General features: G+C 31.1%; 1 protein-coding gene across 2 annotated transcripts; it reads right to left on the bottom strand.

The window, feature by feature from the left end:
- Window positions 1-387: 387 nt before the first annotated feature.
- Window positions 388-12115, bottom strand: LOC110995348. Of its 2 annotated transcripts, none has more exons than XM_045631366.1 (7): window positions 11963-12115; window positions 8146-8234; window positions 3999-4101; window positions 3568-3668; window positions 3224-3366; window positions 1532-1616; window positions 388-519 (listed from the first exon to the last, which is right to left on the bottom strand). In XM_045631366.1, the coding sequence occupies exons 2-7, from the start codon at window positions 8203-8205 to the stop codon at window positions 415-417; spliced, it is 597 nt and encodes a 198-aa protein (XP_045487322.1). In that variant the 5' UTR covers window positions 8206-8234; window positions 11963-12115; the 3' UTR covers window positions 388-414. The 2 variants fall into 2 exon arrangements, with proteins under 2 accessions (XP_045487322.1, XP_045487323.1); XM_045631367.1 differs by having other exon boundaries at window positions 388-515; window positions 1531-1616; window positions 11963-12114.
- Window positions 12116-13723: the final 1608 nt, after the last annotated feature.

Raw genomic sequence — 13723 nt, forward strand, 5'->3', positions numbered from 1 at the left:
TGCGGACATTCCTTCTAACTTAAACTACAATACATGTATGTAAAATTGTAAAGTTTGACAAAATACCATCAAACAAATAATATTTTTATAAAATGACAATTAAGGTATGTTTTACTTAATTCAGACACTGTTCTTGATAACGAAAATTACCAACTATCTACAGTTATGCTTGAACAAAGGCTGCAAATTAAATACTACTTTAACAAAAACATAATTTTGACGAAAATAATATTATTTGATTTAAAATCAGCAAATCAGACATTAGTTCAGGCTTGTAGTATTAATATACAACTTATCACTTAGTAATACGAATAATAACACTATTTACCACACCCCTCACTCAACCCGTCGATTTATGTAAATAATGTACAAATGATAGTTTAAAAAAACCTATTCCATACAGCTCATGAAAGCTTATGCCTCTGTTTCCAAATCAGCCTCAATTTCTTCTGGTGTCCTCAAGTCGATGGCAAAACGTTTCTTTGGTTTCTGACTCGGCGGCCTCTCATCCAGTTCTGTAATGAAACGAAAAATCAAATAAGTAATTGATTGTTTGTCAATTACACTACAATGATCCTATAAGAACTTATAGAACATTAGAACTGAAACTTATTTTTGTCAAAAAACGATGACATGGGATGCCAAGTCGTGTGTGTGATGAAAATGTGAAATTTTTTCTCCAAAAGTAACATTTGTCGTTATTGTAATTTTCATTTCTACATTTTTCTGAATATTAATTAAAAATTATCTGATTTGATATGTGAAAGTAATCGTTATGCATTAATATCGTCTAATGAACATAAATAAAGTTTCAGTCGTATAAGAACCTAATTAACTATGGGCGAACTGATGGGTACCTACCGGACCATTTTACAAAAAAAAAATGTCGTAGTTACATACACAGGTTTTAAATTATACCGATATATACAGAAATATTGAGATCGCCAACTATAACAAGTACCTGACACGGCAAGAATAAATTTTTTTGTTATCCAAATAAACAGTTTATTTTGAATTGGCCCGATACTATCAATATATAAATTATAATATAATAATATTCGTCGTAGATATGTCATGGAAAGTCTCCCAAAACTGTCGTAGTGCTGAGAATATAAAAATAGGTAATCCAAACTAAATATATGTTTTGGAGTTATATATGTTTTTGGAGACCTTTGGGCCGTGGGGTTCAAGTGCACAGGCACTAATTAAGAGATTTAAGTTGGCGCCTGGTAGAAACTACCAAAGACCCCAGAGCTGGTGCTTTCCTCACTCAACGAATAAGTATCACAATACTATAATATATATATCTATTTCTAATTTTTTTTTATAGAACATGGGGCAATCAGGCAGGAGGCTCACATGATGTTAAGTGATACCGTGGCCTATGGACACTCTCGATGCCAGAGGGTTCACGAGTCCGTTGCCAGCCTTTTAAGAATTTGTATACTCTTAATTATTATTACTATCTTGGCTTATAATGTAACTATTTCAGGAATGTTAGAAATAATTATTTCAGTAATATATGATTACCTGTAGTAGTCTGCATCTCTTTTACTCGTCTGGAGTAATCCTGGAAAGCAGCAGCAAGTGAATACGTCAATCGACGAGCGGAATTCCTGAAAAATATAGTCGGATTATTATAATAAAATTTTTAACATACTTTCATTTTCATCATGGGCATTATATATAATAAATACTCGGTATGAACAGAATCTGCAACTTTTTCAAATTCTTTAAAAAAAAATTCGAATTACAATTCCACTTTAAATCAGCTACAATTTTCTTCTATCGTTCTTTACGACTTATATGTATCAAGTAATATTAATGAGGCGGATTTTGAACCTCTTAAAAACTGATAATATTAAATCCATAATGTAAATGATATATAGATGTCAGTTCCCAGTGGGTACCAAGGGTTTTGTCATCTTTATCTGCGTTTGAAGTGTTTACGCTTTAGTTTAGATTAAAAGGCCGATGACTGGTGATGTCGATATTTATCTAGTTGGTACATTACTAGATTTAAATTTATCATTTGACGTGCTTGGAAATACTTCAGTGGGTAGCTGGTTCCACATAGTGGTGATGCGTGACAAAACTGCCTTAACAGCCCTCATTTGTAGAATATCAAGGGTGGAATTTCATATTCTGACTTCCGATGGAGAATGTATTAAGCTAATCACTCTCCATGATAAATGCGGTAGAAGATGCAAGACTCCACGTCTTGGTCTAGTCCAAACTAAGTAACCAATCAAACTAAGTAAATAATAACGTAGTACTATAAATATACTACGATATCTTATAATAGTTTCGAAATTATCCCCGATAGAACATCTTTAAGTATTTTTAAGGGTGACCTAGTTCTCAGAGTCTTCAAAAACGTTATCGCCTGGGATATTAAGACTAGGCCAAATGATAATTCACTATGAGATTAGAATGTCCATTTCACAACCGATACGAGCGAAACTACGTAATATTATTTATTGTTCAAAGAGCAAATTGTTAAATGAATTAGAAATCTGTCCCAAAATACTTGATTGCAATCAATCAGACAAATGAGTGTTTTCACTTAGTTATTCTCAACAGAGCCTGTGGTTTCAGTTATTTAAGTGCGAATCTCAACCATGTAGCCGTGAGTTCAAATACCAATTGAAAATGCGCAATCAGCGCTTGATGGTGAAGGTAATCTTCGTCACGTAAACGGCATATCTTCGATCCTACTTGTCTTTAAAGAGATTTGCAATGAAACAGGCTCAGCATTCAGTACCTATTATATAAAGGTTATACAACAATTATAGAAGGGTAGTTTTAAATACGTCGTCAGAGTAATACATGTTATTTAAAAAAATAATTGCATAGTTAAAAACAAAAATATTATATGTATTCGTAAGGCTCACCGCACCCAACTCTGAATTATGATGCTTCAATTTAAGGTAATACTACCTCTTTTTGGTTTGGGCCTCAGATTTCTGTGTCTGTTTCATAATCATTTGTGTATCGAAAATGCAAGTAGACATTTTAGATACACAAATGTGTCTGTCTCCTAAGGCATATTTTTCTTCATTGCTCGTGCGAATGTTAAAGCCCATATAGATAGATAGTTCATGGGTGAACGGCCGGGGATCGAACTAAGATCCCTGGCTTGAGATTCGAACGCTAAAGCCACTAGGCCAATATTTAATAGTAACATAAAGTAAAAAGCTCTTATCTACATTTCAAGGTGTACCTGGATTCGCAGACAAAGGCGTGGCACTCAAATGGGTTCAGCCCTTTAACGTCAGCATTGTCCTTGACTATTATCATCGAGAAGACACGGGTGTAGACCAGGTCTTGGACGCCGTATGATATTGATTCTATGTTAAAAAATACCTGAAATCATAAATCACGTTTGTATCAAAAATTGCTTCAGCCACACAGCCCATACGAACAATAAAAAAATTAAAAAAAACGTGTGGCATTAGGGGACTGCCTCGATAAAGCTATTGTCTGTTATAGCGTCTGAATGAATCACTACAATTAATATAATAAATATCTACATCTCTAACACCTTGAGACATGTAAATTACTTACTGTCATATGTTCGAATTCATCCCGTTTTGTGCCGTGGTTGAGGGTCTCCAGATGGACGCCTTCCACTGTGATCGTCAACTTCACGATTGGTAACATTTCACCTGGAATTCACAGGTGAATTAATGAGTAAAATATGAGTATTTTTTTTTAGAAACACCTTATAAAACTAAATAATGTCCTCAAAATAAACAAAATACATAATGGTGTTTCTAAATACATCAACATATTAAGCTGTTTTTTCGCTCCGACTGAATATTTAAGGTACCTATTGTAAGTGTTACGAGACGTAGTTTATTAAATTCAAAGTTGGAGGAATCTGAAGAGGGCACTCTTAGCAGAGTGATTCTTAAACTTATACAAATATGAATATATTTTAATTGTTCTCTTTTAGAGTTGTTTGCAACTCAGACACTCAGTGACCAGAAGTATACCTGGTGGTAATGCCTTAGCTGCTGCAACCATAAGGTCCACTGGTTTCCTGGTGTGCTTGATGCCCCATAGTCCTCGTGCGTCGCTTTGACCTAAATATTTGACCTTTAAAAGAAAAAAATATCGTATGAACATAACAGTAGGTAAAATTAAATATATTATATACCTATTATATTAAATATTACTCACTCATGTAGAAATTACGACGGATTTTATCAAAATCAACGCTACCAATGAGTAGTTAAAGATATTGTTACAATGCTTCCGTTTTTCCTGCGTTTAAGTCGTTCAGTTAAAAACATAATAAACAAATGATTTCTGTTGCTATACTATAATAAATATATAGCTACCTTTTTAGGTCTAGGCGTTAGATTTCTGTATCTGTTTCATGATGACGTGTCAATCTAATAGGTAAATACTAAATCAGCCTTCTGTGCCTGTCACACACGGTCGACTTTTAGGGTCTAAGGCAAGCCTAAGATGTTTCATTACGATATTTACCTTCGCCGAGCACCTGTTAAATGCGCAACCGGGAATCGAATCTATCTAAGATGAGAGTCGCAAACCTCTAGGTTAACGCAGTTCTTAAAGGTTGTCACTATAAAATTAGTTTATTTGTTTATATATTAATCATATATACAGCTCGACTTGGTTACTTTTCTATAAATGAATTGTTATGACAGGAAAAGAAGTGAAAAACATAACAAAATTTGATCGTTACCACCGATGACATATTTAATAAAAGTGCATCCAAAAACTAAGTAGCTCCCGTAAATTTTTTTCGTGTCAATATAAGGTAATTAGGTGATGATCGTCCAACAATTAAAAACACTTAAAACCCCGGGAATCAAACCTCGTCCCGCATTAAACAGGTGTTAGTACAATTTTGTGTAATTAGTGTGAATGCTACACTGATCCAAATGGATCGTTGTGTGAGGATAATTGAAGCGAGCGAACCGTTAAAAGGATATGACGTCATACAGTAACTCAGTACCTACTTTTGGTACTAATAAATTATTTAGGGTTTCATTTCATTTTAAAAACTAGTAGAATTATTAACATTAAATACGGTTTAAGATATTAAGTTCTCATTAAGAACATTACAACTTTCAATTAAGATAATATATAATACAATAATAAGTTACGCCAATTAATTAATTGTGTATTACAGTAATAAAGACAACAGAAGGCAAGGAATGGAAAACTTATTAGATTAAAATCAACAATAAAATATGTTTTAAACAAAAAAGAAATCAAGATAAAAAATAGAAAGAAAACAATGAATAATAAATATAGCTATTTTTACAAATAATACACAAGGGACTTTTCTGTGTGCGTTATACGGAAAGAAACCTTCTTGTAACAATTTAAGTCAAGTAGTTCCTATAATTTTAGTTTGGGTTTGAGACGACACGATTTACATTTTATTGATAACGTCGAGATATATTCTTGCGATTTTATGTATACGTATTACAAATACATATATGTATATATGAGTAGTTTTGGCTTAGTGGCTTTAGCGTGCGATTCTCATTATTTAATATTCGCTGGAACAGTGACGGAGAAAACCCTGCGGAACCGTGGTTTAGAATGCGTGTGTCAGGCACAGAAAACTAAGTAGCCTATTAGATTGATGTTAAACAGATACATAAATCTGAGGCCCAAACCGAAAAGGTTTGTAGCGCCAATCATTTATTTATTTTTATAAGGACTATACACGTCAATCATGATTGCAACTTCATCAAAAATGCTCACTAGTCTTAATGACATAAGACACAATTTTACTCTCTATAATACGGACGTTTGAATCCATTTTTGGAGGCACTTTCTAGACTGATACAAATATGATCAAAGAAACGTGACTGACCTGTGCCAGACCAGGGATTAGGGCTTCCTGTATCTGGCTTAGTAGTTTCTAATTACGGCGTCGTTTAAGATTCAAAAAATGAACATACTGTATAAAATATTGTTGTCAAAGAGTGACGTATAGTGTATTGCTAGTTCTTCTTATCCATTCTTCTCCTACCTTGTTTTGAAGGTGTAATTGAATAAAGAGCAATGCAAGGACCCTAGGGTTAATTATAATAAGGTCAATCGTTGATATGACGATGACACACGTCGTTTAAAACTAAACTTAGGACAATGGAATTAATTCTATTAAATAGTAAGTTATACATAGTTGATATGTAAAAAGACGGGTGTGAACATTTTAGAATTGGTAATTTAAACTCTCGACGAAAATATATCAGTCGGATGAGGTCAGAGACTAAATCGCGCTCTTGAAGGTTTCAGATCGCTACGCGTAGCATATATTCAAAATCTAGACCTCTGCCTAGATCTAGCCCTTAGTGGTTTTGATGATGCCATTTTTATTGTCTACAAATTCTGTAGGTATTAGATACTTTTGAATTCATATTTTCGCGGCATCTTTAACTAAATGATTCACTCTTTCGAAGAAGAATATATATTTCCCATGTTAAGCGTATATCGAAGATGGAAAATTAGTTAATAAAAATTCCCACCTAACCTTGATTTTTCTATTTCCAACGCTTATTCGCAATTCCGTTACGCTCTGTATATTTGAACATTGCTAAATCTAAAACAATGCGTGTATTTGATAGTCACGAAATACACATTACGTAGCGAGAGTATGATGTTATCTACGTTTGGTTCATTATGGAGGCTGATTTTTCTATTTAAATTAAGCTTATTACTCGCGATATGTGGATGCAGCAGCTACATACAAAATATATCGTGAACTTAAAAATATCTTTTAAATGTAATCGTTTAATTGCTAACATAGTGGTACAATTAGATAGATTAATTATACAAATCCTCACAATCAACCATATATTATGACTATGCATGCAAATTTCATATAATACAAACATCTACGTAATGGTAAGTTAAAACTTTACTTTACTTTTCTTTTCATCATCACCAATGACTGTACAGTTCCTCAAGTATCTCTCGCTATCGTTATCTATCTCGTATTCCTCCCTATTTCTTCTAGCTTCCAATTTCGAACGCTTTTTGTTTTGTGGTCGATGACAACTCCATCCCAGCAACGCAACCTCGATCTAACGGGTTTTCTCACCAGGTTTTGTGTTCAGTAAGAACCTTGGTTCTGACGTCCGCCATTCGGTGCACATGTCCAAAATACTTAACTTACCTACTTTACTTAATTTACTTAAGAAAATTTATAGCTACCATAAAAATTGAGAACTTGAAATATATGATTCCTCAAACACCGATTCTTTAAATTTTGACCTTGAATTAAATGCGTCATGGTTATTTTTTAGCTTTCAAGTATTATGGTTTGAGGGGTAATAATCGAATCATACACCGTCATTAAAAATACATACATTATTATTAAATATTTAAAATCGTTTAGCACTGCCCTTAACACTTTTAAACTTCATAAATACACAATATTTAAATTCACTTATATTAAGTGCGAAAGAAAGTTCATTTTAAACTCAACTTTCACTGTTAATCTATTGAATATCTAATATATTATAAGAAATATAACGTCAGAAGAAAAGATGTTAAATTAATTCTTAATTTACATTTACTACCAGTTCGCAAGTCGAGGGCGTAGAGCAGGAAAGAAGAACTGGCAAGAAACTTTTCGCCACTCTTTTTAATCGCTAGGTTTCGAGCTTTACTATTTTTTGAAATTAAATCATTAAATAATCATTGAATTTATAAAACGCTATATTGATTGATAATATAATAATAAATTAATAATATCCATATAAGGAGTAGTCCATCCTTTGGAGCCTAGTTTGTCGTACGCTTAGATTAGATTTATTTTAGTATTATACCTTCTGATGAAAGTCCCCATTCGTCCATACAAACAAGGCTTCAAAAATATCTTGACCACATAGTGTTATATTTAATTCCTGCCATGCTACTATTGCCATGACTACTATCGTAATGGTCATTTAACTAAAATTACAAAAATTAAAGCACGTCTGCTCCATATCTTTTACTTCTAATAATGAATGTTACTCCTTTATAATTATGCTATGAGACTAGTAATAGTTGGCAATTCTGTCTTATATTTTTACATAGAACACATCTAAGACATCACAGATAAGCTAACATTAAACATAATACATATATTTAAACAACTGAAACACTTACTTGAAAAGTGATAGGTAAATCACTGACAGTGACAGGTCCTTCTGTGTCCGCCATTTTCATCCTACGCTTAGTCAACTATTAGCATTCATCTGAAAAAAAAATTAAATTGTCAAAAATCGAATAAAGATTTTCATAGAGATTTCTATTTTTTTAATTTTACACTTAGTTCTTGGTGTAAAACCTACATGTCTGTTTATCCATATTATTGTTTATATTTTTTCTTGAGATTTTATATGTTGCATGTTATTTTTAGTTTCTTTATGCTAATTAATTAAACAGTTCTTGTACTTTACCCTATGTAGGTGTTTATTTTTTATTGTTTCATAATAGGGTTGCCTGGAAGAAATCACTTGTTAGCGATCAGGCCGCCCGTTGCCTAATAACTTATGTAACCCACTTTTAGTTTTTTAATTTGTATAATTATGTCTATTATGGTAACGAAGTATAAATAAATAAATAAATTGTAGTGTTTAGTTAATGTTAATAATTTGATATATGGAAACTGATATAAGAAAAATGTATGAATCATATAAAATGGTTATCTTATGAAAGGGGCAGTTAATGTCACCTTCCCACGTTGCAGTACGTTATGGGTCACCCCTATGTTTTGCATCAGTGATTACATTTGCCACCTGCGCATTTAGTGGTAGAGGTAAACAGCGTATTCTCTTTTTAACATAGTAATTTAGTAGAACCTTTCCTACGTTAATATGATTGTCAGTAGAAAGTAGATAAGCCGTGCTAGATGTGTTTTAGGGTCTTAGCCAATCCAGTTTCTTCACGATAATTTTGAACGTATGCACAAATGCGCACAAAGATAATGTCTTTATATAACCGAGATTTGAACAGTCTAAAACTGGAGTCCCTTAAGGACACATACTTATTAATAATTTAATACCTACTCATTATTTTATTTATATTTTATTTAAAATCTGATTGTACAATAGTGGCGTCGTTATTTTTTGATTATCAACCCAGCCCTATCGTAAATCGAAAGTCCTTAATATTAATATACCATCTAAATAAAACAAATATTTTATTATTTATAAAATAACTATGTCAGCAGTATCCTTACTTAAACGTTTGACTTTATACTATAGTATGTACATAAGATCGACAGTTACCCGAATAATCGTAATGAAAATAAATTTTAAGTATAAGTTATTGGAAAAAAACAGTCAGATATTAATAACATACATTTTATATTATTTCCTATGGTGCCTAAATAATAGGCAAGCGCAGCAGGCTCTAAAATAGGGTCAAGAACAGATGGTAAAACCGTTTTAACAGGTGTATTTTACGACCCTAAGTTTTGACAGGTTTCAAAAAGATTCGTAAGAAAAGAAACTGTATTTTACTTATAGAAATTATTTCACTCAATATTATATAGTTATTGATTATTACCGCGCGAACTTTCACATATGTTTGAATACACAAAAAATTCTCTCTTTTCATATATTAATTGTATAGTATTATTTAACATTATTATGTTGCATATAAAAATATAATAATACTTGCGAGATAAAATCTATAATATTATTTTGTCTAAGTTGTAGAAGTAACATATAAATACTTATAATATATCTATTATCTATAATTGTAAAGACTGCCTACATAATTAGCAAAGTTGGTAAGCAATGTACGAACTGATAAGATATAATATAATATAACACCTTGAATGTGAATTTGCTCCTTATTTAATATCATTTTAAATATTATTTTTAGAAATTAATGTAATAAAATGTATTATGAAGAATTAAAGTATGTAAATAAAAGAATACAGGACATCTTTAATCAACAATGTAATGTAACCCTTCGTTACCTTAACTGTATTTAATAGCATTTAACAATAGATTTCTATCTACTTTCTATCTCGCTACTGAAATTATTATTGTAAAAGAGATAAGAAAAACAAATTTAGCATACGCTGATTTAACTTTCATAACTATTAAGTACCACATAATTGCTTAGTTACAAGAAATAATAAAGTGTTTACAAATTTCTTAAGATATAGTACTAATAATTATTAAAAATGTATATATAGAAACCTAAAACAAATTTAAAAAGTTTTTTGGTCCTTTTAATAGTTGTTTGTCCTAATTGGTTCCTGTGACAACGAACCTCGACGCTGGCAGCATTTAAAAAAACGTATATCAATAGTATGTTGAGACATATTAATAATAATTAATACATGCATATTTATTTTAAATGTAAATCAAACAAATTTGTAAAATTAACATTATATCTAGTTACCCTTAACGAAATAAATAAAGAATGGTCGCAAGAATGGCACCGCCACGTTGTATATATTTATTGCAATGTCGGTAATCCTTTCTTCTGATGAAACAGAATAAAAAAATATTTGTTATCATGATAATAGCTTATCAAAAACATGATAAGGCTATCAACTGATGACTACATTCTTACTGAATGCGTTAAATCATTTTAGTCCATAATAGTTGTTACAAACTTTGTGCTTTCAAAACAAAGTTGGGGTTTTATTTAACACCAGCTAGACTATCGCAATCCCATTACCAAGGGACACTGCTTAAAAGTACGACCCGTAGGAGCCCATGTTAGCCAATGCATTTCATTGTGGTACTCTCTGAAATCCCTGAATTTAACGCAGCGATATATTTATTTTATTTATAGCCATAGAAAGAGTATTAGTATATTGAAAGAGCAAATGTAATATATAAATAGTTAATAAAGTTGTAAATACCAGTATTACACACAACTATTAATTAAAACTATAAAAGGAGGTGGGATATGTATATTATAATTTATATTAATTTTCTGAGGAACTGAATAATTTTATTTCGCTTTCTAACTAATTATACGAATAAGTAATAAAAAAATAAATAGCTTTAAAAATTCGCAAGTTTGGTATAATGATTAATTTGGACATATTATATGTATTTGGAATTTTCCGGTGATTTCCTATAATTTGAATGTCAGAATTGTTCATTGTTCAAAGTCATTTGAGCGATAATGTTTGACACACCATAACGAACTGCGTATGTATTTACAAACTAATTCACTCCCTCTCTCATTATTATTATTGTTAATTAGACCTCCCATCAATAAGAACTCCTTTGTATAAATAATATAATAGATAAAATAAATAAAGGTAAATATATAAACATTTAATCTTTTACTCATACATACGATTAAATCTAAAATTAAACTTCATCATTCGCTATCAACATTTAAATGTTTGTCTTGCATAGTCTTGATAACTGCTAAACATGGGATCACTAAGCTTGCTAATATCCAAGCACATGCGATGATTTTAAAGTAACAGTAAATTAAACCTAGTCTGATAAACAGGAATGCAAAATTACACTAAAACGAAAAACTTAAAAATGTTAATTAAATAACGATAAAAATGTTATCAGTTATGTTAGAATTTATTTAAGATTTCGATAAAAGTGTTATTGAAGTGAGTCACGAATTTATTTAAACGTAAATTTAAGGTAAGTTCCAGGATTACCTAATATGTCAGTAAAAGAAAGTAAGGACTACCTTCATCAGTGAATTTTTATAGAGCGAATGAGACATTGAATTGTTATAATGATGTTCTTTATCTGCAACATTTTAATATAAGTCTTTTAAATCAAGGTGAAACATCGTTCTTTATAATTGTAGAAAAAAACCTTCGTTAGATAATATAACACTTAAAATATATAAAAACCGCGAGTGCAGGCTATTACGAGTTTTAAAGATTACTTACTAATACACGAATGTAATTATTGTAATTAAAAATCAATTTAAACTAATGCCCGTTAGTAATACAATTAACAGTTACATAACTCACCATCAATAAGAACCAATATATCACAACACTAAAACCTTCTTCGAGACGTAAAAAAATTAAACCACAAAATGGCCGCGTCCGCCACGCACCGCGTCGAAACACTATTGTGAATACGAACTAAATTCAAAATCGTAATGTGACCACCATATTTTATTGAACTGCATGTTATAATGCATTTTCCCTTTCTATCATACATTTTCACGTCGATGAGGGCGCCGAGGAAGCTCAAACTAAAATGGTTATTACATTCGCATATCACGTATGAAGTTTTTTAGATTTAGGAGTTTAGACTTTATTCAACTGTAATAAGGCAGTTAAATGTGTGTTCAAAAAATTGTTATAAACCTTGACTAAGGTGATGTGATAAGAACATAGAGGCTGATGTTTATATTTACTATAATATATATTTTTCATGTTTTGTCTTTTATTTTTTTTATAATTCAGTTATTAGTATGAACCACTTTTACCGGGCGCCGAAGTACCAATCACTTGAAGCAGTGTTAGTCTAAATAAGCCTAGAATGATCGAGCGGTCGTGAGTTCGAATCTGTACGTTTATGTAAAGCAAGTTACTTCGTATATTCTTAACACCAAGCCGGCATAAGGTAACCGACCAAAAGGTACTAAGTGTGTCAGGTATAAAAGGGCCATAAAGAGATTTTATTAACTATTATTAGTAAAAGCAAAGATAATAAAATTGACACTCTCTTAAAAAAATATTTATATTTTTTTTAATTTAGTATTTTTACGTATATTTTTCCTTTATATTAAAGGAAACACCATGTATATCCATGCATTTGTGTGCGTGCCCACCTGTTGTATGTATACATGTGCGTCGATAGCGTTTCATGTGGCACGAATAAAGTTGCTCTGCCAATCGATTTATAGTTGAAAATATGTGTAAATCGTTAAATCCGTATTTAAAATCAATAATGGAAATATTAGAATAGTATATCTGGGTCAATTTAAAATCCATGGCAGAAAATGTCGTCCCATACCAAAAAATATTTGTTCACTTATATTTCTAAAATATTAAAATTGTGCTTTAGCGTTTTAAGTTAAAGAACAATTTAATTAATATATTTTCAAAAGAAAAGCGGATTTATTATTGACTTATAACTTTTTTATCAGGTGACAGAATAGTAATGTTTTAGGTTGCCTATAGATAAGGTTAGAGAAATCTCATCCGTAATAATGATAAAATATTTCATGTAGTAGAGCAACGTTCAGTTCAGTATTACACCGGTAGTGCACACAAAACCCCGCTTAACCGACTACACACGGTTCATGTCACTCGACCCATGCTCCACTGATCGCGGGTTCGATGCCCGACGTATGTAAGGATTCATAGGTTAATAGGGGATTAATGAGAGGTCTATTTATTAATTTTGGGTATTTTTAAGTTTAAGTTACGTCATCTTTCTAGTTATTGGTTCGAATGGCATAATTGAAATGAAATCAACGTACGTATAACATAAAATCTACTAAAGAAGACTTCTATTATATTTTTTATTTTATCACCTTTGAAAATAATAAAAATATGTTGCCTACAATAATGCAGCAGCCATGTAATTCAGAATAATATTGACCATAAATACTGCAAGGCGCAAAAAGTTTTAATAATTTTAACTGTACTTAACACATAGTACTTTTTCGTATAGCCATATTATAAATAATGTGTTTTAATATATTCTATTATATATAATAAATATATATAATGGATATTGGTGAGGTAAATTTGCATAAAATATTGTGTAATAGT

Source organism: Pieris rapae, chromosome 15 (genome assembly GCF_905147795.1).
Source record: "Pieris rapae chromosome 15, ilPieRapa1.1, whole genome shotgun sequence".
Classification (NCBI taxonomy): domain Eukaryota; kingdom Metazoa; phylum Arthropoda; class Insecta; order Lepidoptera; family Pieridae; genus Pieris; species Pieris rapae.

Coding starts and splice junctions, on each gene's coding strand:
- LOC110995348 (XM_045631366.1), bottom strand. CDS start 8,205: ATGAAAATGGCGGACACAGAAGGACCTGTCACTGTCAGTGATTTACCT. Junction 3,669..3,998: donor AGCTAAGGCATTACCACCAG/GTATACTTCTGG, acceptor TGTGAATTCCAG/GTGAAATGTTACCAATCGTG. Junction 1,617..3,223: donor GCCTTTGTCTGCGAATCCAG/GTACACCTTGAA, acceptor TATATTTTTCAG/GAATTCCGCTCGTCGATTGA.